Source organism: Ciconia boyciana, chromosome 22 (assembly GCF_034638445.1).
Source record: "Ciconia boyciana chromosome 22, ASM3463844v1, whole genome shotgun sequence".
Taxonomy (NCBI): Eukaryota; Metazoa; Chordata; class Aves; order Ciconiiformes; family Ciconiidae; genus Ciconia; species Ciconia boyciana.
The window spans coordinates 6,629,762-6,657,199 of NC_132955.1; the positions used below are offsets into that span (position 1 = coordinate 6,629,762).

At 40.3% G+C, this 27,438-nt stretch overlaps 1 gene segment (V, D, J or C); it reads left to right on the top strand.

Annotated features, from left to right (window-relative positions):
- Positions 1-2,102: 2,102 nt before the first annotated feature.
- Positions 2,103-27,438, top strand: part of LOC140662450 (T-cell receptor alpha chain constant-like) — a 38,127-nt gene continuing 12,791 nt past the window's right edge. Inside the window, 2 exon segments of the C gene segment in view lie at positions 2,103-2,704; positions 4,300-4,401. Coding sequence covers positions 4,347-4,401 — 55 coding nt within the window.

A 27,438-nucleotide genomic window follows, 5' to 3' on the forward strand; every position in this document is an offset into this window, starting at 1 on the left:
ATACTTGCAATCATTCAGATACAACAGCTTCACTCATCACTGACAAAAAGCAGATCTCTGCCTATTGAAAGTAAGGTGATGCATGCCATGCATTTTTGCAGACTCTTCTGGTTTTACAGAGGGTGAAACTGCCGTAGCCATCAGGAACTTTGAGACTTGACTGTCAAAAGATTCCACCTCCAAACAACTTCTCAGCCCTTTTGCTGCCAGCAGGTCGTAGCACAGTATGTTTTTGTGGCTTCTCATTATAAAAGGACATGTCACCCACAAAGTGAACTTAAATAAAATATTTTAAGTACTTTCAGGCAAATGTTCACATCCAGCACATCAAGTTTAATGTTATTTCCCCCTGCTGGGCCTCACAGATAGAGTATGCCACCTAACACCAATATGGCGCTTCTTGCTGAGCAAGTCAAAATGGTGATAGTTCCCTCCTGTGGCAGAGAACATTAAAAGCACCCTAAATAAATAAACGTCTTTCCGAAAGGTTAAATGGAAAAGCGTCATGAAGAACAAGGAAAACTGACTAGCGGGGAGAATATTTTGCATTTTCTCTCATATTTTTATTTATATATGGGGACAGGAGTGTTTATGCTTCCAGCGTATACATTTCTTGCTTCTGCAGAAATGTGTAGGAATGCCCCAAGCAAGGTTAAATATTTCTAAGGTTTCAGTGCCCAGCCTCCCACAAGACACAAAGAATGGTAAAGCTTCGTAGCCAGAAAGGCTTTGGCAGCACAAAGGAGGACTCCCAGTCTCATTTCTTTAGTGCCTTGGCTTTCTCAGAGCCAATAAGAATGTCACAGAAAGGGAGAAGTTCAGGGACAGTATCAACATCTCTGTATGTAGATGGACAGAGAAAAGTGCTTAGACCAGCCTCAAATGATGCACAAGAGTTTTGCATCCTCTGGTAAACTGTTACAACACAAACAAATACTTACTCTAACCATATGTAAAAAAACCCAAAACACCTATCTGAACCCCTTTCCAACTCAGCCCCATGAACGTGCACATATCAAAGCCTCAGCCTTACTCTTGCAGAAAACCTTGTTTCTTACTTTTTTTTCACATGATGCCCCACTGTCTTCTAGGGCTAGAATACCTCCTCACCCTCAAGTCTTTAAGCTGTTTATGTGCACAGCACATCAACCTGACTTGGGGCTTATTTAGTACTTTCTTGCCAGAGTAGGGAAGTTTGCTGTAAGTTGCTCTTAAAATGGGTCTGGATGTAATGTGGCTAATGATGCTTATTTCTTACGACTGTAAAACCTGGGTGTAAGAGCTATGTCTGTGATTATTATTGCATGTGCTTGTCTCCTCTTGTGCAAGGGTTGCATTTGGAAAAAAGAGCATACATATACTTAAAAGGCTACTCAAAGCAAACCCCAAAATTTCTAGGAGTTTTAACTTGGTAAAAGTAATTAAAATACATTAAATGAGGTGAAAAAATTCTAAATTTTTTTTTAATCAAATCCCATCAGTGTATTATTTTCAATTTAAACTTCATAATTGAGATGGTAAACCAGGCTTTATTTCACTTTCTGGTAATATAACCTTTTATAGATACTTTTAAGAAGATAAGCTGATTGTTTTCTTTTTATGACTTTAAGCAATACCAAACTGCATGAGAATGGTAAATATTAAATAGTTTTTTGTACAGCTGAATTCCTCTCTTGTCTTACACAGCATTAAAAATACAATATAATAAAGATATTCCTGCATTCTGCTGGGCATAATCTGACCTGTCTGTTCTGTTTCCCCAAAATACTGAAAAGTTCCTCATAAAATTAGATCTATTGATGTAAACAGAATTTCTTTCCTTGTTCTCTCCTGCTACCTGCTGGTGAAAGTGTTTATTGTTCTCACAACATTTTCGATCTGATGAAATCCAGTAAATAGGTCAAATGGAAAATAACCACAAACACCCAAACCCCATAATAAGTGTTGTCTCTGCACATGCCACAAATTAAATTTATTTGCTCTTCATTTGCATTCTTGCCTTGCCAGCAGATGCAGATGAAACAGCATTGCTATGTAATATAGAGGCTTTAGAAAGTCCAGTGCCAGAAATGCACAGGTGAAAGAAGATGAATAGCTGAACTGAGATTCAAAGAAGCTTTATTCGAAGATACAGGCTAAAACAGTTGTAGAGTTGTAAGTGATTTGTAACAGAAGAAATGAAGTAGAATATGAGAAATGCAGAACTGCTTTTGAAATCCATTAGTATTTCTAAGGAAGCTTTAAACTATAAGTTATTCAAGAAACTTGGTGGTCAGAAATGTCCTAGGCTGGAGGAAAGATGTCTTGCTGGGATTAAGGGATGCACTTGTGCCCTGAAAAGCTGTTATGTCTAAAGCAGGCTAGGGTCTTCCAAAGGTATGGGTGTCTTGCTAAACAAGGAGAAAGTCTGAAACAGCAAGGAATGCAGTACAAACTTTCTGGCTTCAGGCAATGAAGAGGCTGATAAGACGGGTGAATACAAGTACCAAAGCATCTGGTGCCCTGTGAAAAGAAATTGTAGGGCAAGTTGTTGCATCTAGGAAGGCTACAGCTGAGATGCACTCAAGAGCTGTGTTCTTCTGGTGAGGCTCTTTTCTCCTTTGAACTGTGAGGTTTTCTGCAGAGCTGTTTCTCACTGTGAAAGGACCAAGGCACGTCAGTTCCATCAAGTTCTGCCTATGGACCTGGCTGTTTCTGGAAACAGGTAAGTCTGTCTGCTGTTGCCCAGGAATTTTGCATACCACAAACCTGTGTATATAATACTTCTTTAATTTCATCGAACTCGGAATTCAGGGTGCCATACATTGGAATCCTTCTCTTCATTAGGTATACTGCAGTCACAATAATGACTATACTGAGGGGTGTGCTCTTGAACAGATGTAATCGGGTTTAGTGGTACAGTCAGTCAAGGGGACGGTGCATGTTAAAGGACTGGCCTTAGAGATGGTCACTTGCTATAGGAGTCTGGTAAAATGACTTATCCTTTGGTGTCCATTATGTGTGAAATAGGAGAGAGAAATTAAATTCCTTAAAATTTCTTATGTACTCAAATGTTGCAGGGAGTCAGAGAAGGACAGAATGACTTAAACAGAAAGACAGAATTAGTCTGTTCTTGCTTTTAATTCTGTTCCATTTATATATTTTATAGTAGCATCAGTGAGAGACTTTCCATTTGTTGAACGAGTTTGTGTATTTGGAACTCTGGGTGAGATGTTTAAAACTGTTGAGTGATTTGATCTGCTGCTTTTCATCCTGTAATGAACTGAACAGTTTTTCCTCCCCACATCTCAGCCAGCTTTTAGTTAAAAAAAAATCTTTGACTTTAGTAGGGATTGCATGTACAGAGCAGCTTGGAAAGCTAATGATTTTGTATATAAATTATTTTTGCATGGGCAGACACAAAGGTTCCCCACCACTAAACTTATAATTTGAACAATAGTGATTCCTTCCTCCCTCCCTTCCTTCCTCCCTCCTTCCCTTTCTCCTCTCTTTTCTTCCTTCCCTCCTTCCTTTCCTCCTTCTTCACTATGCTGTACAGTACTTCTGGAACCTGGGAATGGCACTCAAAGAAAAATTCCAAATGCAAATTGTGCTATGGCTGACTTACAGATAAAAATTGATCTGGACATGGTAAGAAGGGATTTTTTTGTGTGAAGTGGTGTTACACTGTGATGCTAGGAGTTAGAAGGGAACTTACTGCTGCACAGCAGCCACATATACTCTTCAATTCAGCCACTGTAACTCTGAGTAAAAACATAATCCCTGCTGTGCTTGCTACCTAAGAAAAAATCGGATAAGCTGCTGGTTCTAATTTTTTTATTCTTTCATTTGATGCAAGTATATGTGCTTGAGACTGCTTGACTGGAGTGGGACTGATTGGCTAAGCTATTCTGGAAGAGATGCCCAGATTTTTTTTTGGCTGCTCCTGACTATCCATTCAAAATGTTTTTCTTCTCTATGGAGTGTAACACAGAAAGAAAGATTGCATTAATGAGAAAAGTAAAAGTTTTAGAATAAAGGTAATTTTTGCTCTAAAGAAAATCTGCACATATTCAGTTATTTTAAAAGAGTTACTGCAGAATTATTTATTTCATCACAATTATGTCAGTTACCTTTCCTCAGCAAAGGTATGGCTGTTTTTTGAGATGCTGTTCATTTTAATGGATTTTTCATGGCTTTGAATATTTAATTCCTGTGTATAATTGCCAAGTTGTATTAAAAGAAAAGATTATGAATACTTCTATGTGATAAGGAATAGTTAGAATTCATAATGTGCAATGAAAACATCTTAAATTTCAGGAGAGAATGGAAGTCATGTTTTTGTAAAGGGCTGAGCTGCTGTGGGCATGATCCTTGAGATGTTCATATTTGTGTGTGGAATACGTCTTACAGTGTATTCAGGTAAGCTGCTCATTTTTAGCTAGAGAAATATGAGGATGGTATTTCCAAGGCCTTGCTCCCATTTAAAATTCCCAAACATGAAAAAATTGACAGGAGCACAAATCACTTCCCTGCCAACTATAGCAGCCAGTTTTGTGAAGTAAAAGGAAGATTATCAGTAAAATCCTGCTTACAGTATATTCTTTCAAAGCTATTGTCTAATATAGCAATGAAGCAGCTTCCCAGAGGTGACATTCAGAACAGAAAGCGCAGCCAGGTAAGAAAGACTGGAAAAAACCACTGCAAATAGATTGATATGAGCAAAATAGATCATATAATTCCCATGCATTTAAATGAACTTAAATTAAAATCAAATTAAATTAGTCAGCTGTGTGTATTATTTTTCAAGGCCAGTGTCAACTGAGATCCTTGCTACAAAATCATGTGTTTTCAGTTTGATGTCATTCTGTAAATTCAGGCCTGTTTTCTGACTGGATAAACTGATTGTGATTGTCAGTCCAGTCTTACATTAGAAAGGGTTTGAAAGCTACTGCTTGTTTATAGACAGAAACACCGTGTAGGATGGTTTGTCCTCTGGGGAAGGATTTGAAGTTATATTTGAGACAGGAAAAATCATGATTGAAATCCTACAATGCTTCTTTTCTGCACTTCAGCAATTTGAAAAAATTAGAACTAGTGCATGAGATTAAAAAATAATTAGATGCTTCAGTCTGCTCTGGTTTGGTTTTTTGTTTGTTTTTTTAAACTCAAATGAGTTTTTGCAAAGCTTTCTGTAGTAGTGAAAACACTTGTGGCAAATACCAACTTAATTTTTGTCAAGGGGGTGTATCTGACACCACATCCCACTTAGTGTAAGAATTTCTGACCTTTTTTTTCTGTTTTAATTTTTTTGCCTAAAAGATAGATTATTTCTTCTTAAATATGAGAAATATGCATAACTATAGTCTCAGTTATGTAAATCCATCTTTTCTGGCACACTCATCTTAAACTGCAACTTGAAGATAACTATACAGATATCAATACATTGTAGTCTAGAAACACTAACAGAGTTCTTATGTACTTCACGTTTTTTTATCCTTATTTATTATACCTGACATTTTTATTTGCCTCTTGGATATCTTATAAAATTAATTCCTAAGCCATTTAATTAGAATTGTTATTAAGACACAGCTGTATAGGAAAGGAAAAAAGTGTACACCAAACTTTGGTCAAAGTGTAATGCTTTCAAGATATTAAGTTGAAATACTTACTAGAGGATTGCAATAAGCCTCTGGTGGTTCTGAAGATGCTTTAGCAAAATTGGTGAGGCTTGGGAATAGATCTATAGCGTCCCACAACTGACAAAGGAGAATTTTAGAACATTTCCTGGAACCTTCTTTAGTACTGAATATTTAAAATAGTGCATCAGGTGAAGCTGGCAGTTTTGTAAATATTTTCATGGTGGCATAGTATTGAACAGTTCATATCAAGACATATTTCTAAGTGGATATATTTGCATGTGCTTTCAAGTAAGTCCAAATGGAGGAAAACATCTCCATGAAATCTGTTGGTTTACAGCTAAACCAGACAAACAGGATCAAATCGGTAGTTGCTCTCAGTAATTCAGCAGCTGTGATCCAGTATCCTGTTAATTCAGAGTGAACACTTAAGACTACTTTCAACATGCTTTAGTGTTTTAATTCTCAACATCACTATAGCAGACTGTACAGCTCTGTAGGGTGCCCATTGTAGTAGAAAATTATGTGCTTTTGTAGTTTTACAGTGGAAGTCTAATAGACAATTCTGAGAAAGAAAGTGGTGGGGGCAGAAGCTGAAACAAGTAATTCTCCTTGCTTAAGTTGTGAAAACTCAGCAAGTTTAAAGTTCAGGTTTTTGTAAAGCTTCTTAGGGTTTTGTAAAGTTTCTTACAGTTGTGATATAGCAGTTTTGAGAAAATAATCTTTGGTCAAGGAACAGCTTAACAATAAATTCAAGTAAGTCTGAAGAATACTGAAGAACCTGATCATTCCAGAGTAACTACTGAGCAGCAGTACAAGGTTGCCTGGAAGTGGGTGGCTTCCACAGGTTTTTAAATCTGAGTTCTGAGTGGCATTTTGAGGTGGTTTGGTAATAACTTCCATGGTAGTGGGAATGCTGGAAGTGGCAATGCACTTAGCTTTGGGACAAGGACTGAAGGTAAAACCAAGTGAGTATAATGGAAGAAGAAGAAGAAAAAAGCCACATGTTAGAATAAAGAATTATCTGAGTATATTCCACTTTATGTTTGATGGAAGTTTTCAGGCTTATGGATGTGTAGCTAGTCATGCGCAGACAAGAAAGAGATAATACTGAATTTTGGGGCTGCAATGCCAGTTTCTAGGAATCTCTGTACATCTATTGGAATGAAAATAGAGGCAGAAAGTGGGACTGAGTTGCTTTGTAGAGTGTCTGTCTACAATTTTAGTTACAAAGGAAGATTGTGGTTTTGTATTTTTGGTTTGTGGTTGTGGTTTTGGGTTTTTTTTCCCCAGAATGGGAATGTGAGAACAGAGGCAAATTCATATCTTAGAGAAGAATAAATCCTTAAGGCTTGGTCATCATTTTGGTGCTGTTCAGGAGATGGGGGGCATTTAAAAAAAAACAGCCAAAGTGAAGAAATATCATTGTTGTGTTTAGGCTTTGTTGGATGAGGAGTTTAGATGGTTTTAATGTGAGATGCCTCAATGTTACAGGCTGGTGTAAGCTGGGATAAGATAGGCACTAACTTGAGGTGGATGGAGGAAGTGCTATAGCAAAATTTCCACTCCTGTCTTGCTTTTTCTTATCCACCTTTATGGTTACAGTTAATTATCCTGACTTCTACAGTTGCTGTTATCATAGAAGGATGCAACTACAGTCTCCTCTGTGATAGATATGAGCTAGGCTGGTGAGATAGGATCCCACAGTAGTGGGATTCACAGTAGCGAATAGTCATGAGAATTTGGGTTTTGTTCTAGGAAGCTTGAGAAGAAACACCCCGGGAGATCTATGTATACACATCAAAGTTAAAAAACTCCTTTGAGTCAAAAGCTGCTGTCAGCATTTTTGCTAAAGCTCTTTGTTACAGTGAAACTCCATAGGTGCCTACAAAAAGCTGACTTTTGGAAAGGGGACAAGGCTGTCTGTTCATCCAAGTAAGTGCCAGAAATGAACATCTCAAAAACTGAGCTTGATGATACTGTGATGAGCTTTGGCATTTAGGGATTTAAAGATAAATTCTTCCCTTAATGGGAAACTTTCCAACTATCTGTGTTTCCACAGTTAGTGGATGTGTCACATTTCAGATGAAGAATAAGTGAATGTTCATCTTGAAATTGTCAGACTTGTGAGTCCAGGTTTACTCCTTTTAATAGAAAACATTCAAGGTCAAATCTGCTAGCCCAAGGTGATTTTGGTTCTATCTTCATCACTGGCTTTTGAGGTGTTTTTTTAGAGTTAATATCTTCAAGATGAGAACTGTGCTTGAAAAATACCTGTGTTTTTCTACTGATTATAGAGGGACACTAGGACATCTGTACTAAGTTTAGATAACTCACATGTGTAGGATATGTTTCTGTTCTGTCTCAAGCCATCTAATTTCCTTGAACATGTAGTCCAGAGTGTCAGTTTCTTTGCACCATGTGAAGGCTAAAAAAAAAAAAAGACTTTTCAAATGATGGTTTTTACTAGTTTCACAGTTAGAAATAGAAAGACCATTTACTAAGTAGGGAGAAAGTCATGGAACAAAACTTTCCATGGCCAGGATTTTGTAAAGCTCTGTTGTGGTGTAACTTTGGAGGTGGCAATCAAGAGCTTAAATGTGGAAGAGGAATGCACCTAAAAGTAAAGCCATGTAAGCCTAAAAGAAATGTGAAAGGCTTTAGAAAGCAAGTGCCTGTGTTTCTGAGGATTGCATGGATACAGATGTGGGCCACGGATGTCCAATACTAGTTCCCCATAGAGTTTATCTGAAGATTTGGGTCATTGTCTTATTCTAAGTTTCCAGAATGGAAATGGGGAATGACATATGAGTACTTACATTTCAGTATTCCAAGAAATTTGGCTTTTAATTTACATATAACTTAGGTTTTAAAAGCACTGGAATATCAAAGGTTGTTAAGAATTTGTGAATGTCCTTGCTTGGGGCTGCTGATCACTGAAATCTATTGATGAAAATTATTTTTGAGTGTCTTTAGCTTCCAGCAATTATTTCTCTTAGCGTTTTGGCAACCAGCATTTTTAGTGTTCAGAAAATATCAGTATGCACAGATTTTTGTCCCAAGGCAGACAATCAGATCTTCAACAGGAGCAGGTAAGAATTTAGTGTTTTCCAGAAATACCTACCTTCATTTATTTCCGGATGACTTCCAAAAGTCAGACAAAAAGCAGGTTTCATCTCACCTATAGTAGCTCGATACTTTGGATGACACTATTCATGCCTGTGTGATTAGATATGACACAATCCTTAAACAGAAGTAGAAGCAATTTGGCTGCAGCATGTTTTGACAATGTTCACAGGGAGCAACTACCTCTGGATTTTAAGCCAGAGCTGATCGTTTGCCAGCAAACAAGGTACTGGTAGAAACTAAGTTCATTAAAGCTTTTGTTACTTCATATACCATTGTTCTGAGTTCTCCCTGCAACTGGTAATTCACCTTCATGAATGGAAATAAACTAATGGTAAAAACAGCTATTTTTTCCTAATGAAGAATTGCCTTGTAAATGGTTTTATAGTTGAAAGTAGTATAGTTAAGAGTGATAATTATTCCTTGGTGAAATAAATCAGTTTCCAATTTATAGTGGAAAGAAAAGAAAGGGACACATACAATTATATGAAACAGGTTGAGGGTAATGTCTTTAGTTAAGCCATGAGTCTAATTCAGTAATAAACTATGGATATCATAATTTAATACTCCCAATTGCATTTAGTTAACTTTTCTTCTAAGAAAGGAGGAGTTAAGAAGGGAAATATCTTTCTCTGGGTGGTTTTTGTAAAGCACTTGCTGGCTGTGTGAATACAGGAAACTTTGGGAAATTAACATTTGGACAAGGAACAAGAATTGTTGTAATATCAAGTAAGTGAGAATTGAAGAATTTCATATATAAACACTAACAATCTAACTTCCGTTTCCAAGGTTCAGCTTCTCATATCAACCCAATTTTACTAATTACTCTTCCATGTGCTGTTTTTTTAAGCATTTAATTTGTTTGAAGGATTAGGAAATCTTGTTTCTGTTTTGGTGAGTATCCATAAGACTGAAAAATCTTTCAATATTGATTTTTCTTTTGCCAGTCCCATGGCCTTCCCAAATGTACTGTGTTACAAGGGCAGCGATGTGGAATGATTCAGACAAATTTTTTTTATTCTTTTAAAGTTAATATGTTGGCACAATAATGATTGCAGAGAAATGTTGCAATGCTATATTTTTGTATCCATTCTTCAACTGAAACATCTTAAATGGAAAAAACAGTGACATGTAAAATTTGTTTGCTTTTACAGACCCAAAATATATACTGATGTGGATGGTAAAGTATTAATTGATGCCATTCATGATAAGATTTGGTTTAGCAAAATTTTAACCAACAAAAGTAAATTTCTGTGGATACAGTCATCAGCACAGCAAGACATTTTGCTTCATACTGGCTTCTAAAGATTTTGGAAGGGCAATATTTAACTCTATCATTCAGTGGTGATTAGGAATCTCTTAAATTCTTCCTGTAATGGTTTATGTAAAACGCCTTGTCACAGTGTGATTGGTGGTTATGGAAAGTTCACTTTTGGTGGAGGAACTCACCTGTTTGTGCTTCCAAGTAAGTCTTCCAGTAAAAATAGTGATCTCAGATCATAGTGTTTCAGCACATCCCAGATCCAGTGAGAGTCCATTCAGTGCGACTCCTGTGTCCTCAGCAGAGCTGGATGCAGAAATATTCTTGTGCTTTGGTCATAGGTATCTTCTCCCAGAGATTCAGATTGAATGATGAATTCAGATTCATCCTAGAAGTGTGCAGCAGTATAAATCAGACAAGCTAACTTCAAGTTTCTGCTAAATTCTGTTCTGCCCTTGCAATTTCAATTAGGTACTTTTATAAAGAAGTTTGTATTCAAGCCCTTCAGTGCTGGACTTTAATTTCCAAGCTAATATCTGATAAAGTGCATAGACTTTTTCAGGGGCTATAAGACAAGTAGCTACTAATTTCCTACCTATTTTGAGACTTCAGCAATGCTAGTTCAAAACTGCTGCATTGTCAGTTCAAATGTTAAAAGCTAAGCAATTAAGAACTAATTGGAAGTTTAATGGACCTCCCTTTTAGGCTTAGATATTCGAGCTACTTAAAATGTTATCTTGTTCTACTAGGTTGATTGCTTCATTGGCTATTGAATACTTGTGATACAATGGTCATTTGTGCTGCAGTTGAGAGGCGGATAAACCTGAGAAGCAGAAATCAGTAAAGTAAAATGAAATTTCTTTTCACTTACTAGAAAAATCAGAACAATCTTGTTAATAGGAAAGAAATTTCCAGTTTGCAGTTTTAGTTTAAAGAAAATACCTGAGAACAAAAGGAAGAAAAGCAGTCCAGACAGCACTTCCCATAAAATATTTATCTATATATGACTGGGTTTTTTTTCCATTTTGTACTATGAAAGGCACAACTTTTTCTTTATAGTCAGGTCCTGGGGCTCACCAGGATGCTTTTAGACAAGAAATTCTTAAGTTCAAACTTCAGAGCTGATTTTTGTAGAAGACTCTCAGGCAGTGCAACTGGAGAAGGAAGAAAGCAGATATTTGGACAGGGGACACAGTTGTGACACCAAGTAAGTGTAGTCTAGTTAACGACACTCAGGTTTTTTACCTGTTTCTCTTCATACTCTTCAAGATGTGGAGATCTATGTGGCTTTGAAGACAAAGAAAAAGTGTGGGGGGAGAGAAATTGAAAACTGAATGTAAATCATAAGACAAATACTCAGTGGTATTAAGCAGTTTATTCTAATGAATGTATGTTTTCACATAGGAAATAAAAAATTCCGAAGGTATTTTTCTGGAAGCTGGTCAAAGGCCAGGGGGCCTAGATTCAGTAGGGAAGGTGATCAAATCTACTGAAGGGCATGAAAGTACAGTTTGAAGGGCCAGTTTCACTTGCTCTGAATTAAAGCAAAGAATATCTGAAGTTTTCCAAAGCTATTTTGGAAATATACCCAGCTCAAGTTATTGGTCCATAATGCCAATCTATAGAGTGTCATTCTTCTTCTCTTGTGACAGTCTCAAATACTGTAGGAATCTTACACTCGGTTTTCCTGCCTGTGTTATGTAGGGGTCAGGCTAAATAAACTTAGTAAGTCCTGTTTCTTGATTTGTGATCAGAATGGTATTTGTCAGATTTTGCCTGAGATTCATAGGTGAGAAATTGTGGTTCTGCTGAATTCTGTGACAAGCATGTCTCTTTTCCAAATGGCAGAAAATACTGGGGAGGGATGCTGGTAATGAAAAGTGGTATGTAGAAAATGATAGGAAGAAACCCAAGGTTTTCTTAGTAAGTGGGCACCACAATGTGTAGGTTAATTCAGCTACAGACTTGACTTGATCCGGATCCTATTCAAAACGCAGTGAGTGACTTAGGCCCTGATGGGGTGCAAAAAGAAGGACTACGTCGTGTTGCATTCATGACATGTACATTATTGCATTTCTAAAAACCTTACATAAACAAGTCATCCACCTAAATATATGTGGGATGACACAGTATATGCAAGGAATAGCTGAAATTTGTATATCCATCACAGAAATTCTTTAGGAGTATGGTTAATTACTGCAAGGGCAAGTTCTCTTTCTTTCTCTCCCTTATATTTTAGTCTGCATATAAGATCTGAACTCTTCATGAGGAACAAAGAACAAAGGCTTGTAGTTAGGGTGCCAGCGTTTTCCTGTTCAGGTAGCTTACAGAATGGAAACGTTTTAATGGGATTTCAAATATATGCCTAGATTTTCTTTGCCAGGTTGAGTAAGTCTGGGACAGGATCATTTTGGTTCATTCCTGTCCAGAAATCATCACAGATAAGGCGGTTCCCTGTTTTGTGTATAATTGCAGAGCAGGAAAGGTTTTTGCAAAGGAATTAAATGATGTGTGAATTCAGGAGACAGTTATAACAAGTTGCAGTTTGGCAAAGGAACACGGCTCAGCATTAAACCAAGTAAGTGCATGATCTGAACAAAAGTATCTTGAGAAGTATTGGAGAACCTGATGCTTGGAACTGGTAGTACATAATGATCCTGGGAAGGGAATCTCCTTCCATATCTACTGCTTCTCAGGCTGAAATGGTAGTGTGGCTGGAACATTTAGTGTAAAGACAGCAGCAAGAATAAGTCTGGGGTTTTTTGTAAGGTCTGACAGTAATACCTTATGGAGAGTAGCTGTTATGACAGGAGTCCTTCTTATAGTAATTACAGTGGAAGGTTTCTATTCACACAAAGGAATCAAGGACTAGATTCCCAGCAAAACAAAACAGTGTAAATCAGTATGGAGTGCCAGAGAGCTGTGAAAAATCTTTCCCCAAAGTAAAGAATTGTCTCATTTTGCAAGCTGTTTAAGCTTCATGGCATTCCTTGTAGAAAGAGCCATTGCAGACAGTGTAAAAGAATGGATTTTCCTTGTGCTTTTCATGTTTATCTCTTTTGAAGAGTACCTCAAGAGCTACCCATGTGTGAAATTACATGAGCAAGAAACAGAGAAACAAGAAGATGGCTCTTCAGAGAATCGGAAAGTCTCTGCCCTATAAAAAAGTGATTTAATATGCATTAACAGAGATAGAAGAGCCTGCGAAGTTCTGCTCCTGTGAAATACTGGACCAGGTGTCCTAGCCAGACATTCTGACTGCTCAGTTACATCCTCCCCTGCAAAACTGTTCAGGACTGGGGAGTGAAGTGCTTCTTGTAACGTTTCTCTCTCTTTACCAAGGCACAACTTTGAAAATAAATGTTAAATGTATGGTTTCTGTAGAGAGGGTCTTAGTTTATTCCTGGCTATGCCAAAGCATCCCATGTTCAGGGCACTTCATCTTTCTTGACCTGAAACCTGCTAGGAGATAGAGAAGAGATAACCCAGCCTTTGTCTTGTGGGGATATCTAACAGGCATTTTGTACATATAGTTTTATTCCGATGACTAGAGTCTCCTGCCATGGAACCTGAAATGTTCAGAATAGCATGGGGTTTTTGGTAAGGGAACTTTTGACAGTGTGTATTCAGGAAATGCAGCCAGACTCATCTTCGGAAGAGGAACCAGGCTGCTGATAAAGCCCAGTAGGTATCTCTTCACCAATATGCTTGGGAAAGACAGAGTACTTTAGGTCTTTTGTCAGATCTTCCTTAAAATACAGGGGGAAGAGCTTCTTTAAAATCCGAAGGAAAGAGGGCATGAGGGAAGAAGAGCACATTCTAAACAATTCGCTTTTAACTTCTCTGTCATGTTGATGTGACTGGAACAGGTCAGGAATTGCTATTGTTCTGCTAAAATCAGTGAATGACCTTTGTGTTGTGCAAGCACCACGTTAGTCAGGGTGAACCCTACAGGGGAATATATTTGAGATTAGTGTTCATGAATAACCTTTGTTTGCTCAAAAGGCAGGTGAAACTGGCTTCTGGGACTTAGGTTTGGATCCATTACTGGGTTCACTGCCAACTGAATAAACAAGAAAAATTAGGAACTTAAATTGGTTTTCTCTGGGAGTTTCCTTCTGTTTATTTTTTCTTGTCTTCTTTCTCTTATGGGTCTGGTTCCTTGCTTACCTTCTGAGATTGACTAGCTGGCTGATCTGTCAAAACTCCTTTAGACCATGAGTAGTTTTAGAAACAGCTATGTTAGTTTTTTTAAAAAATGGTGGCAATTTCATCCCACTGTGATATGTCTAACAGTGTGTTCTGGCTTTTAAAGGCTGAGGCTTCTTTCCTTTACAACTTTTGTATAGAGCCTTATTACTGTGCGACAACTGAGTCTTTCTGGAAACTCACCTTTGGGAGAGGCACAAAACTAATTATGAAATCAGGTACATCTTAAAACAAATAGTTGTTTTGCATTATAAATGCAAGGTTGAGATTCCCCTGTCCTCCTAACTACGCAAAAAATGTTCTACTTAAAAACTGTCCAAGGAGCTTCAACTGTGTTATGCTAACAGGGTAATGGGCTTGATTTTCTACTTCACGCATTTCAGAATTGTTTCTATCTGCATTTCTATGGAAAGATCAGAGGCATGCAACTAGAAAGACATCCTAATGTGGAGTCAAAGGTATGTGACAAAGGTGACATCTGTTTTCCCCCTTGATCTCTTTTGAAAAATGCATATACTTGTCTGGGCCAAAAGTTGTGTGTGGTTTTTGTTAGTGGATGTTTCACTGTGTGAATTCAGCATCCAACTGGAAAGTCACCTTTGGAAGTGGGACACAACTGATGGTGAAACCAGGTAGGTAGAAACCCTGAAGGAGTAAAGATAGGAAAGCCTAATTCCCTTTCTGTGAAACAGCCATTACAGTTCCATTATTCTTTCCTTCTGTGGGCAATCAAAAGTCAAGGTTGACCTTGATGAAGGAAAAAAAATAATTATAAAGCTAAATACCTAGTTGGAGGACTGGACTCTCCTGTTGTATGCGTCATTGAGAGCTATAAAATTTGTGAATGTTCAAAATGAGTTAAATGCAGGTTCTGGAGTGATGACTATAATAATAATTTTCTGGGCAGCCTCTATTGATGTCAGTTGTCCTCGCGAGAGGGCAGAGAGACCATATCTGTCCCAATGGACTGTATGCTGGATGTTTCTTTTTCTCCAAAAAGAATAAGCAAATGACTCAGTTATAGCTTTCTACACATGGAGAGAGGAGTCCTACCCAAAATACTCCTTTTCTTCACTACTACATGTTCCCAGAAATCTCCCAGACCTGCAGGGACACTCACTGTCCTTTTATTTCCATTGCAGAACCTTGTCCTCATTAATCCTCAGAAGCTGCAGTTCTTGTCTCTGCTGGGAAAACTGTCTTACCTTTTGTTCTGCTGCTCCTGCTTCTGGCTACAGAGAGGTTTCCATCCAGGTTTTCACTCCTTGACAAAAAAAGCTGGGCTGTCTTGGAAAGAGATCTGAACAAGCAAGGCATTGGTTTTTTGGGGAATCAGGAAAAGTATTTTGAAGATTTGTATGTGCAGGAAGGTCCATGGGGAGATCTCTGCTTTTAATGTTGTTCTAATGCTGAAAGAGGAATTTTGCTGTTAATCCTTGTAGCATTTATTCGCATGAATGAAGGACAAAACTTGCAGTCAGTGGTCATCTCCATCAAAACCGAAAGAGACCATCAACTAGGAAAATCTTTAAAAGAAATCTAAGTTAAAGTTCCCAAGGAATTTACTTGAGTAGACTAAATTAAAAGAAATGCCAAGCAGGAACTAATAAGCTACTAGAGGAAAAAAAAAAGGGTTTTCTTTTGAAGACAAATATTGTGTGAATAGCTATGGAAACAAATTCACCTTTGGAAGTGGAGTGCAGCTAAGGGTAAAACCAAGTAAGTTTTAAACCATTTTCTGCTCAATATTGTATAAAAAAAGAAAGAGAAAAAAAAAACCATACTAGCATTATATTGTATGAGTTGAAGAAAGGTCTACTAAGGTATGCCCTGAATTATTCAACTCTGTCAGTAATCTACTTCCTTCCTTTCAGATAAGAAGTGTGGGGTCCTGAACCCATTTGCTCAGGGACAGACATTTTGTGTCATGGCCATGTGAGCATGGGTTGCCATTTTCTCTAAGGACGTGGATGAGCTTGTGTTCTTGTTGAGGTGAAAACCACTGTGTGAACTACAACAAGCTCACACTTGGAAAAGGGACACAACTTCAGGTTTTGCCTAGTAAGTGCCACCACCTTCTTCTACTCTCCTTCCATTTGGGGCAAAGCTACCCACTGCCCAGTGAGCTTTCCAGCATCTCTCTTCCTGGGATTGTGGCTCTTCAGCTGTGGGGTTACATTCTGTCTGCTTTCCTCCAGGACAGGCTTTGGCTCAGGGCAGAAGCAAGAGTCCTCCCAAATGGGGTTTGTACCCATAGGTCCAGTCGTGCTCTTGATCCCACACACAGGTCGTGGGGGGGGTCTTCAGGAGGTAGCTGACTATGAGTGACAGTCAGCACAGTCTAGTCGAGCTGATGGTGCCTGCCTTTGCCAACTGTTTGGGAAGCTTTTGGCTGAGAGAGGAAATGCTGTGTGACCAGGAGAGATGGCGCATATAAACATGTCTTCGGCTCTGGAAGGAGACTCACTGTTAGGCCATGCAAGTCCAGCACTGCTCCTATGTTTTCTGTTTACATTGAGGCCTTTCTTGAGGTGGTGGAGAGCAGCAGCATGGCTGGGTGTTTGGTCATTTATGTGTGACCATATGTAGTGATGGACTTTGCTTTAAGGGAATGTGCCCGCTGGTCCAAAATAACTCTTATTGCTCTCCGTATGGCTGTTCACAAAATGGCACATGACTGTTCCCAAATGTCCCAGCTGCCCTTTGGCGAGGCCGTCCTATGCCACTGCATCCCAGTGGGGTTTGTGCTGCTGTGGGGACTGTCACCCTTCTGCTACCCCTCCAAGCGTAGACATGGCTGGGTAAAGGCCTGGGGAGAGGTGCTGCTTCTGAAATATCTTGGTAGCTGGGGAGCTGCTGCATATAAACCTGTCTTTGGCCCTGGAACGAGACTCACTGTTAGGCCATGTAAGTCCAACATTGCTCCTATGCTTTCTGTTTTATTTGAGGCCTTGAGCCTGGAGGCACTGTGGGGACAGGAGGAGGAGGAAGAGGTTTGGGAGGTGCCCCTTAGTTCTGGCCCCAGCCCTGGCTTCATCCCACACAGTCAGCCTCTGCTCTTGCCCTGGGATCCTCCTGCTTCGTGTCACCCTTCTGCTGCCTCTCCAAGCCTAGGTATGGCTGGGCAAAGGCTTGGGGAGAGGTGCTGCTCCTGAAATGTCTTGCTGGACTTTTTGTTATGGAAGGAAATGCTGTGTGATTATGACTCCAGCTACGGCAAGCTGACCTTTGTCTCAGGGACCAGATTGTCTGTCCAACCCAGTGAGTGTGTAGCTTTCCTGTGCGTCCTTTGTCCAAAGTCCTTGAGTGTCCACTGGAGTGCCCTGTAGACGAAGTTGTTGTATCTGGGTCACGTTACAGATGGGAAGGAGAACACAGGTGCTATTTCAAGATACTATCCTGCCTAGAAGCTTTTCCAGGTGGTGGACTTCTGCTATTTAGAAAAATGTGCTATGGACATGGTGCTCCAGGATGCTGTTAGTGCTCCAGGATTCCTGGCTATGCCAAAGCATCCCATGTTCAGGGCACTTCATCTTTCTTGACCTGAAACCTGCTAGGAGATAGAGAAGAGATAACCCAGCCTTTGTCTTGTGGGGATATCTAACAGGCATTTTGTACATATAGTTTTATTCCGATGACTAGAGTCTCCTGCCATGGAACCTGAAATGTTCAGAATAGCATGGGGTTTTTGGTAAGGGAACTTTTGACAGTGTGTATTCAGGAAATGCAGCCAGACTCATCTTCGGAAGAGGAACCAGGCTGCTGATAAAGCCCAGTAGGTATCTCTTCACCAATATGCTTGGGAAAGACAGAGTACTTTAGGTCTTTTGTCAGATCTTCCTTAAAATACAGGGGGAAGAGCTTCTTTAAAATCCGAAGGAAAGAGGGCATGGGGGAAGAAGAGCACATTCTAAACAATTCGCTTTTAACTTCTCTGTCGTGTTGATGTGACTGGAACAGGTCAGGAATTGCTATTGTTCTGCTAAAATCAGTGAATGACCTTTGTGTTGTGCAAGCACCACGTTAGTCAGGGTGAACCCTACAGGGGAATATATTTGAGATTAGTGTTCATGAATAACCTTTGTTTGCTCAAAAGGCAGGTGAAACTGGCTTCTGGGACTTAGGTTTGGATCCATTACTGGGTTCACTGCCAACTGAATAAACAAGAAAAATTAGGAACTTAAATTGGTTTTCTCTGGGAGTTTCCTTCTGTTTATTTTTTCTTGTCTTCTTTCTCTTATGGGTCTGGTTCCTTGCTTACCTTCTGAGATTGACTAGCTGGCTGATCTGTCAAAACTCCTTTAGACCATGAGTAGTTTTAGAAACAGCTATGTTAGTTTTTTTAAAAAATGGTGGCAATTTCATCCCACTGTGATATGTCTAACAGTGTGTTCTGGCTTTTAAAGGCTGAGGCTTCTTTCCTTTACAACTTTTGTATAGAGCCTTATTACTGTGCGACAACTGAGTCTTTCTGGAAACTCACCTTTGGGAGAGGCACAAAACTAATTATGAAATCAGGTACATCTTAAAACAAATAGTTGTTTTGCATTATAAATGCAAGGTTGAGATTCCCCTGTCCTCCTAACTACGCAAAAAATGTTCTACTTAAAAACTGTCCAAGGAGCTTCAACTGTGTTATGCTAACAGGGTAATGGGCTTGATTTTCTACTTCACGCATTTCAGAATTGTTTCTATCTGCATTTCTATGGAAAGATCAGAGGCATGCAACTAGAAAGACATCCTAATGTGGAGTCAAAGGTATGTGACAAAGGTGACATCTGTTTTCCCCCTTGATCTCTTTTGAAAAATGCATATACTTGTCTGGGCCAAAAGTTGTGTGTGGTTTTTGTTAGTGGATGTTTCACTGTGTGAATTCAGCATCCAACTGGAAAGTCACCTTTGGAAGTGGGACACAACTGATGGTGAAACCAGGTAGGTAGAAACCCTGAAGGAGTAAAGATAGGAAAGCCTAATTCCCTTTCTGTGAAACAGCCATTACAGTTCCATTATTCTTTCCTTCTGTGGGCAATCAAAAGTCAAGGTTGACCTTGATGAAAGAAAAAAAATAATTATAAAGCTAAATACCTAGTTGGAGGACTGGACTCTCCTGTTGTATGCGTCATTGAGAGCTATAAAATTTGTGAATGTTCAAAATGAGTTAAATGCAGGTTCTGGAGTGATGACTATAATAATAATTTTCTGGGCAGCCTCTATTGATGTCAGTTGTCCTCGCGAGAGGGCAGAGAGACCATATCTGTCCCAATGGACTGTATGCTGGATGTTTCTTTTTCTCCAAAAAGAATAAGCAAATGACTCAGTTATAGCTTTCTACACATGGAGAGAGGAGTCCTACCCAAAATACTCCTTTTCTTCACTTCTACATGTTCCCAGAAATCTCCCAGACCTGCAGGGACACTCACTGTCCTTTTATTTCCATTGCAGAACCTTGTCCTCATTAATTCTCAGAAGCTGCAGTTCTTGTCTCTGCTGGGAAAACTGTCTTACCTTTTGTTCTGCTGCTCCTGCTTCTGGCTACAGAGAGGTTTCCATCCAGGTTTTCACTCCTTGACAAAAAAAGCTGGGCTGTCTTGGAAAGAGATCTGAACAAGCAAGGCATTGGTTTTTTGGGGAATCAGGAAAAGTATTTTGAAGATTTGTATGTGCAGGAAGGTCCATGGGGAGATCTCTGCTTTTAATGTTGTTCTAATGCTGAAAGAGGAATTTTGCTGTTAATCCTTGTAGCATTTATTCGCATGAATGAAGGACAAAACTTGCAGTCAGTGGTCATCTCCATCAAAACCGAAAGAGACCATCAACTAGGAAAATCTTTAAAAGAAATCTAAGTTAAAGTTCCCAAGGAATTTACTTGAGTAGACTAAATTAAAAGAAATGCCAAGCAGGAACTAATAAGCTACTAGAGGAAAAAAATGGGTTTTCTTTTGAAGACAAATATTGTGTGAATAGCTATGGAAACAAATTCACCTTTGGAAGTGGAGTGCAGCTAAGGGTAAAACCAAGTAAGTTTTAAACCATTTTCTGCTCAATATTGTATAAAAAAAGAAAGAGAAAAAAAAAACCATACTAGCATTATATTGTATGAGTTGAAGAAAGGTCTACTAAGGTATGCCCTGAATTATTCAACTCTGTCAGTAATCTACTTCCTTCCTTTCAGATAAGAAGTGTGGGGTCCTGAACCCATTTGCTCAGGGACAGACATTTTGTGTCATGGCCATGTGAGCATGGGTTGCCATTTTCTCTAAGGACGTGGATGAGCTTGTGTTCTTGTTGAGGTGAAAACCACTGTGTGAACTACAACAAGCTCACACTTGGAAAAGGGACACAACTTCAGGTTTTGCCTAGTAAGTGCCACCACCTTCTTCTACTCTCCTTCCATTTGGGGCAAAGCTACCCACTGCCCAGTGAGCTTTCCAGCATCTCTCTTCCTGGGATTGTGGCTCTTCAGCTGTGGGGTTACATTCTGTCTGCTTTCCTCCAGGACAGGCTTTGGCTCAGGGCAGAAGCAAGAGTCCTCCCAAATGGGGTTTGTACCCATAGGTCCAGTCGTGCTCTTGATCCCACACACAGGTCGTGGGGGGGGTCTTCAGGAGGTAGCTGACTATGAGTGACAGTCAGCACAGTCTAGTCGAGCTGATGGTGCCTGCCTTTGCCAACTGTTTGGGAAGCTTTTGGCTGAGAGAGGAAATGCTGTGTGACCAGGAGAGATGGCGCATATAAACATGTCTTCGGCTCTGGAAGGAGACTCACTGTTAGGCCATGCAAGTCCAGCACTGCTCCTATGTTTTCTGTTTACATTGAGGCCTTTCTTGAGGTGGTGGAGAGCAGCAGCATGGCTGGGTGTTTGGTCATTTATGTGTGACCATATGTAGTGATGGACTTTGCTTTAAGGGAATGTGCCCGCTGGTCCAAAATAACTCTTATTGCTCTCCGTATGGCTGTTCACAAAATGGCACATGACTGTTCCCAAATGTCCCAGCTGCCCTTTGGCGAGGCCGTCCTATGCCACTGCATCCCAGTGGGGTTTGTGCTGCTGTGGGGACTGTCACCCTTCTGCTACCCCTCCAAGCGTAGACATGGCTGGGTAAAGGCCTGGGGAGAGGTGCTGCTTCTGAAATATCTTGGTAGCTGGGGAGCTGCTGCATATAAACCTGTCTTTGGCCCTGGAACGAGACTCACTGTTAGGCCATGTAAGTCCAACATTGCTCCTATGCTTTCTGTTTTATTTGAGGCCTTGAGCCTGGAGGCACTGTGGGGACAGGAGGAGGAGGAAGAGGTTTGCGAGGTGCCCCTTAGTTCTGGCCCCAGCCCTGGCTTCATCCCACACAGTCAGCCTCTGCTCTTGCCCTGGGATCCTCCTGCTTCGTGTCACCCTTCTGCTGCCTCTCCAAGCCTAGGTATGGCTGGGCAAAGGCTTGGGGAGAGGTGCTGCTCCTGAAATGTCTTGCTGGACTTTTTGTTATGGAAGGAAATGCTGTGTGATTATGACTCCAGCTACGGCAAGCTGACCTTTGTCTCAGGGACCAGATTGTCTGTCCAACCCAGTGAGTGTGTAGCTTTCCTGTGCGTCCTTTGTCCAAAGTCCTTGAGTGTCCACTGGAGTGCCCTGTAGACGAAGTTGTTGTATCTGGGTCACGTTACAGATGGGAAGGAGAACACAGGTGCTATTTCAAGATACTATCCTGCCTAGAAGCTTTTCCAGGTGGTGGACTTCTGCTATTTAGAAAAATGTGCTATGGACATGGTGCTCCAGGATGCTGTTAGTCCGGCAGCGAGCAGGAATAGAGGTGTGATTTAGGACAGCCGGACTGATTGAACAACTTGTGCTCAGTACCTGTGCATGGCTGTGGAAGGCCATTGGGGGATATGTGAAAGGGGGTTCAGTTCTGTTCCTTACCTTAGGAGTTTCGGGTAACTTGGGCAAGGCTCATATTGTGCTTGGTGCAAATGTTTCCTGATAGTCATGTGAAATAGCTCTAGGCAGGTAGATTGCTTTTCTGAGCATAACCAGGGAGAGAAAAGCTGCGGATCATTATGATGCTTGCTTTCAGCCCGAATAAGGTGTGCACAGTGAAAGGAGGAACCTAGTGCGTCTGAGCAGACAGCCAGGAGTGGAAGGACCCCCAAAAAAGCCAGTCAAGTGAAATTACCCTCCACTGATCCACTCGGCAGAAATGCAGCAGGTTTTCACTTTAGAGTGAGCATCCTGCTTGCCCAGGGTGTAAGTGAGGAGGCTGCCAGTACAGCTCCACTGGTGGAGGTGTTGCCAGAAGGGAGCTAACCCTCTGGGTTTCTGTAAAGTGCTCTGCTGTTGTGACAACAGCCTCAAGTTCACCTTTGGCTCGGGCACTAAAGTCACCGTCTGGCCAAGTAAGTGGGTTAATGCCTGCTCGTTGTAATCTCACCTGACATTTTTGTCTTAAGGCTGTGCTGTGACTTGGCAATAAAAGGAACCGGCTAGTTGAAATGCATAGCACTGATCTAAATACTGTAATACTTCTTGGACTGTAGAAAAACCTACCTGTAGATGGAAATTGGGACTGATAGGAATGTGGACTTCATTAGTTACTCTGACCTTAGACCATGTTCATGTTGTTCCCATCCCTTTTTGTCATTTCAGCACAACAGGGCTTTGAGATCGCATCTGCAAATGTCTTTGCAGGACCTATTGCGCCAGGCCTAACTGTAAAGTCAATAGACCCATTTTTCTTCTAATGACGATCTTAAGCAGCTTCATTACTAATGGTCCATTTCCATTTCTGTACTTCCATTTCCAAGTACGGTACTGAATCTCCATAACCACCCCTATACATGTTCTTAGCCAGCAACGTGAGGTTTTTTGAAGTTTAGCATTCATTGGATCAGAAAATCATGGAGGTTGGAATGGACGTTTGGAGATCATCTAGTCCAAACTTCTTGCTCAAAGCAGCATCAACTGAAAGACGTTCCACAGGACTTTGTCCAGTTGGATTTTGAACACCTACAAGGATATCCTTTCTGAACTAAGTGATTCTGTGACTGTGTGGACTAAGGTAAATTCTCCTGGTTTTGCTGCAAAAGCCTTTAAAAAATGCCCACGTTATCAATCATATCTAAGGTGAGGGGGAAAAAAGAAAACTCTGTGCAGTCTTTTTCTGAGCTGTCTGCTGCATACCTGAAACCTTAAATAGGGGGCAAGGAAGGTTGGAATTTGTGAAAAACAACGTCTAGGAACACATTTTTTTCTGAGCAGAGAAACAGGGATCACTGGCTCCAGATTCACACTTGAGAGAAGGCAAGGCTGTCTTTTAAATGAAGTAACATGCTAAGCAGAGTGTGCATGCATGCTTTGATTACCTTCTGGATTTAGAATTGTCCATAGGAGAAGCTGAGCAATTGGGAAGATTTGCTGTTGTGATAGTGAATGAGTTGTTGAAAGAAGACAGAAATACAGTTGTCTTCTCCACTTATCTTGATAGTTGGACTGTTACCTTCATACTATAAGTCAGTGGCTGATTGTGCTAGAATTAGCTAAATACCCTCTGAGCTCTTGGTCTGGTGGGGAATGCTGCATCACAGCCAAATGACAACCAAACAATGAAGAATAATAGAGTACTTAGTCATGAAAGTTTTGTGCAAAAGAAAAGTACAGTCAGCTGGTGCCTGTGAAAATTGACATGGTTTGAGGAGATCAGTGGACTTTTTTCCCATATTTTTCTTCAAAATACCAGTATTAGTAACCATTGGCATTTACTTAGGAAAACCGGGGAGAAAATCATCTTTGTCTTGGAAATTGAGAAGGAAAAGAATGTTTTGGCTTGGAAAGCAAAACTTTTTTTTTTTTTTTAATAAGCTTTGCATCACGATGTGAATTATGGGTCAGCAAGTAAGTTCATCTTTGGCAAAGGAACAAAATGGTCAGTAAAACCCCGCTAAGTATTCAGGCCATTGCATGGGAAAATGGTGACAGCGGGGTCTGAGGAACTGGGATTATTCCATGATTTACTGAAAGAAACTTCCTTATAAAGGGATGTTTTGAAAATGCATCTGAATACTACTTAGGTATTCCATGACCCTGTAGAAACATATTTTCTTGGCTTTCTACTTGGGATTCAGTTTGCCACAGCCCTTGTTAAAAGCAAGGTAATCATCATGCTGTAATGAAAACACTGAATGCTCTTCAGCAGCCAAGTATCGGACAATGAGGAAGGAAAGGAGGATTAGTGGGAAGAGGCTCAGGCTTGCAAACCACCTGCAGTGACTAATTGTAGGCACCATATTTTGGACATAACAACACAGCTACATAAGGTGTTCCCTGCTAACTAAGGAGTAGGTTCTTCCCATCTCTGATACCTGAGATGACTGTAATCAAATCTAGTTATTCCCATGCATTTGAATGAGGAAAAAGGTATTTGGCAGAGAAAGCTAGAGGAGGCCTGTGGAAATCTGTATGGGTATTTATAGCTTCTCTCAGAGGCAGATCCATGACTGAATGTATCCAAGCCTTCCAACACCCACTGAGGTGGCTGAATGAAGACGCCCATTTTGCAAAGGCCTGTCATACGGTGCTAGTACTGGAGGATGGGGAAAACTCACATGGGGGAGTGGAACCAAACTTCTCATTGCCCCAGGTGAGCTGTCTCTTCTCTGAGTCAAGGTGGACTCAATATAGATGACACTGTACTCTAGCTTCAAACGTAACAGTGTAGTGGCTCTGTGGAGCAATTTGGGGTGGTTTTAGTATTCCCTGGAAAGAAATGTTAGACTTCCTATTTAACCAGTACACACCAGAAAAACATCCATCCTGGGGAAAGGAACCAAGTGAAAAGTGAAAACAAGTAAGTGAAATACAAGAACAGAGATGTGAAAAAAGTCTAATGGTCTTTAGTGAGTGGTGCAGGTTTGTATTTGTCAAGGATGGAGGTGGAAAGGGAATTGCCTTGTGGCTCTTCCTTGTGGTATTAATGAGACTGTAGTGTGGGGAGGAAGAAGGATAAGCAATGGACATGGAGGTAAGACGTAACATGTTGCAAGCATGTGCGTGGGAAATGGTGGGGTTTCCTTGAGGAAAGTTATTGGGGTGGATAGGAGTGTACACAGGTTTTTGCTATGGCAAACAACACAGTGTCTATGAATACCTACCAACTTACGTTTGGACATGGAACCAGGCTCGTGGTAAAACCAGGTAAGATTTCTGAGATTTGGGACATTGAGTTATTCAATGGAAAAATTCAATCCACCTAAAATAAAGTAAATGTTTGCTAAGAGGGTAGCGAAATGCAGTTCAGAAGCATGCTGTTGCCAAACAGTAGTTAACAGTGATCTCTTGGTTACTATAGTATCTGCTGGATATTGTAGAACAGGAGAGATGGTACGCAGAGCAATGATGTAAATTTCACAAGCTGTGGAGCTTTCCTGTGAGAGAACACTTAAAAATGGGCAACTTCTGTAGGTGCATGCAACTTATTTTCCCGCTGTGAGTGGGGATGGAGAGCAAACTGAACTGCAGTCTAGGTTTTGCAGGAAGAATGGGAGAGAGGTGTCACTGATGCTTGGATTTTGTTTGCTTATTAGCTAATGAATTTACTATGATCTCATTCTCCATTTAATTTACAAGCTCTTCAGGGATAGGGGTCTTTTATGGGTCGACTTAAAGGAAGGATTTCTGGGCTTGACATAACCAGTGAGTGAGGTTTTGATGCACTGTGCCCTGGTCTCCATTTTTGTGTGAATGCATTTTTCCAGTTACGTATGACTTGATTTTACATATGACTTTACAGAGCTTCCAGCATGCTAAGCCAGTTTTTGTCATGCAAAACTAGCTAGTTGTGCAAACTGGGAGGATGCATTTGGACACCCTTGGCTAAATTACCAAAGTTTGGCTCCGACTGGTTTCTTTTTGCAGTTTGGTTGTGGGGGGGTTTTGATGGGGTTTTTGTTGTTGTTGTTTTTCCATTTACTGGCTCAGATGCAAACTTCTGTGAAAGCATGGCCTGAATTCAATTTCTGGTAGTTGATGTTTCTGCGTTATTCTTTTCAGCCTTTCTCACAATAATCATACTGTTCAGGTTCTTCTGCTATCCAGGGCAACTCAGGTTCTCTGTGGCTCTGGATAATGGAAAATTGACTATATACTGCACTTACCGAGTGCTTGCTTGTGTGTGTAGCTGTAGAAACATCACTGCTGAACCTGAGCTGCTGTGGAAGACCTAGTTCTGGACAGGATAGAAGGAAGATTTCTGTTGTGTGCTGAACCACTGTGTAGACTTTAGGGCAGGATACAAACTCACGTTTGGTAGTAGCACACCCCCTCAGAGTGGAACCCAGCAAGTATTAATTAATACAACATGAAGTGCAGCCTGCAAAGGAGGGTGGGCATTGTGAGAGAACAGAGCAGAAGGGTAACACTGACTGGTAAGACTCAGCAGCAGCATTCAGAAAGCTTCTAAACACTGTCTGGAAAGTTGTATATGCACACACTGATTGATAGATGCTGCTGTTGTGTGGAAACAGAGGAAAGAATAAACAGATGACTAGGTGGTGGACAATAGCTAGACTAGTGAGTGTCAGGAATTATTAAGCAGGCAGAGGAATGTGGCTGAAGGAAGTGTTTATTTCACTGTATGTGCTGAGGAGGTGGCCAATAATGTTGGTTAGATTATTCCAATAAGAATCTTGCATTGCCATGTTCTCAAGTCTTAATCCAGCATATGCGCACACCAGTGCACCATTTTGCAAAGCATAGTGTCACAGTGTAATACTGTGAGTTACAGCAAACTTACATTTGGAGCTGGAACCAAACTCACAGTTTCTCCAGGTATGTCTGAATTCTCAGATGTGATTCCTCTTGGAAGTACGTCTTTCACTTTGCAACTTACTTTGCCTATTTCGTCACTCCACAATATATTAGGAAGAGGACTATAATTTTTCAACTGGTATAACAGCAAGTGATTTCCATGGCTGCATATATATTTTCCCCTCGCTATTCCTGATGATGAACTAGCCATAGCAGAAGTTTTACATATGCAAGAGGATTTTTCTTGGACAGTCAACAGGAAGTGGGCTCCTAAATAAAAAATCCTCATGTAGAGGAGAAGTAAAGGGAAACGGTGAAAGCCAGCATGGGCCAGCAAAATGCAGAGTGGTGAGACTAGTCTCATAAATCTGTAGGAGGAAAAAAGGACTTTTCTAGTATGTAGATGGTAATATTTTGAGATAACAAGACTCCTA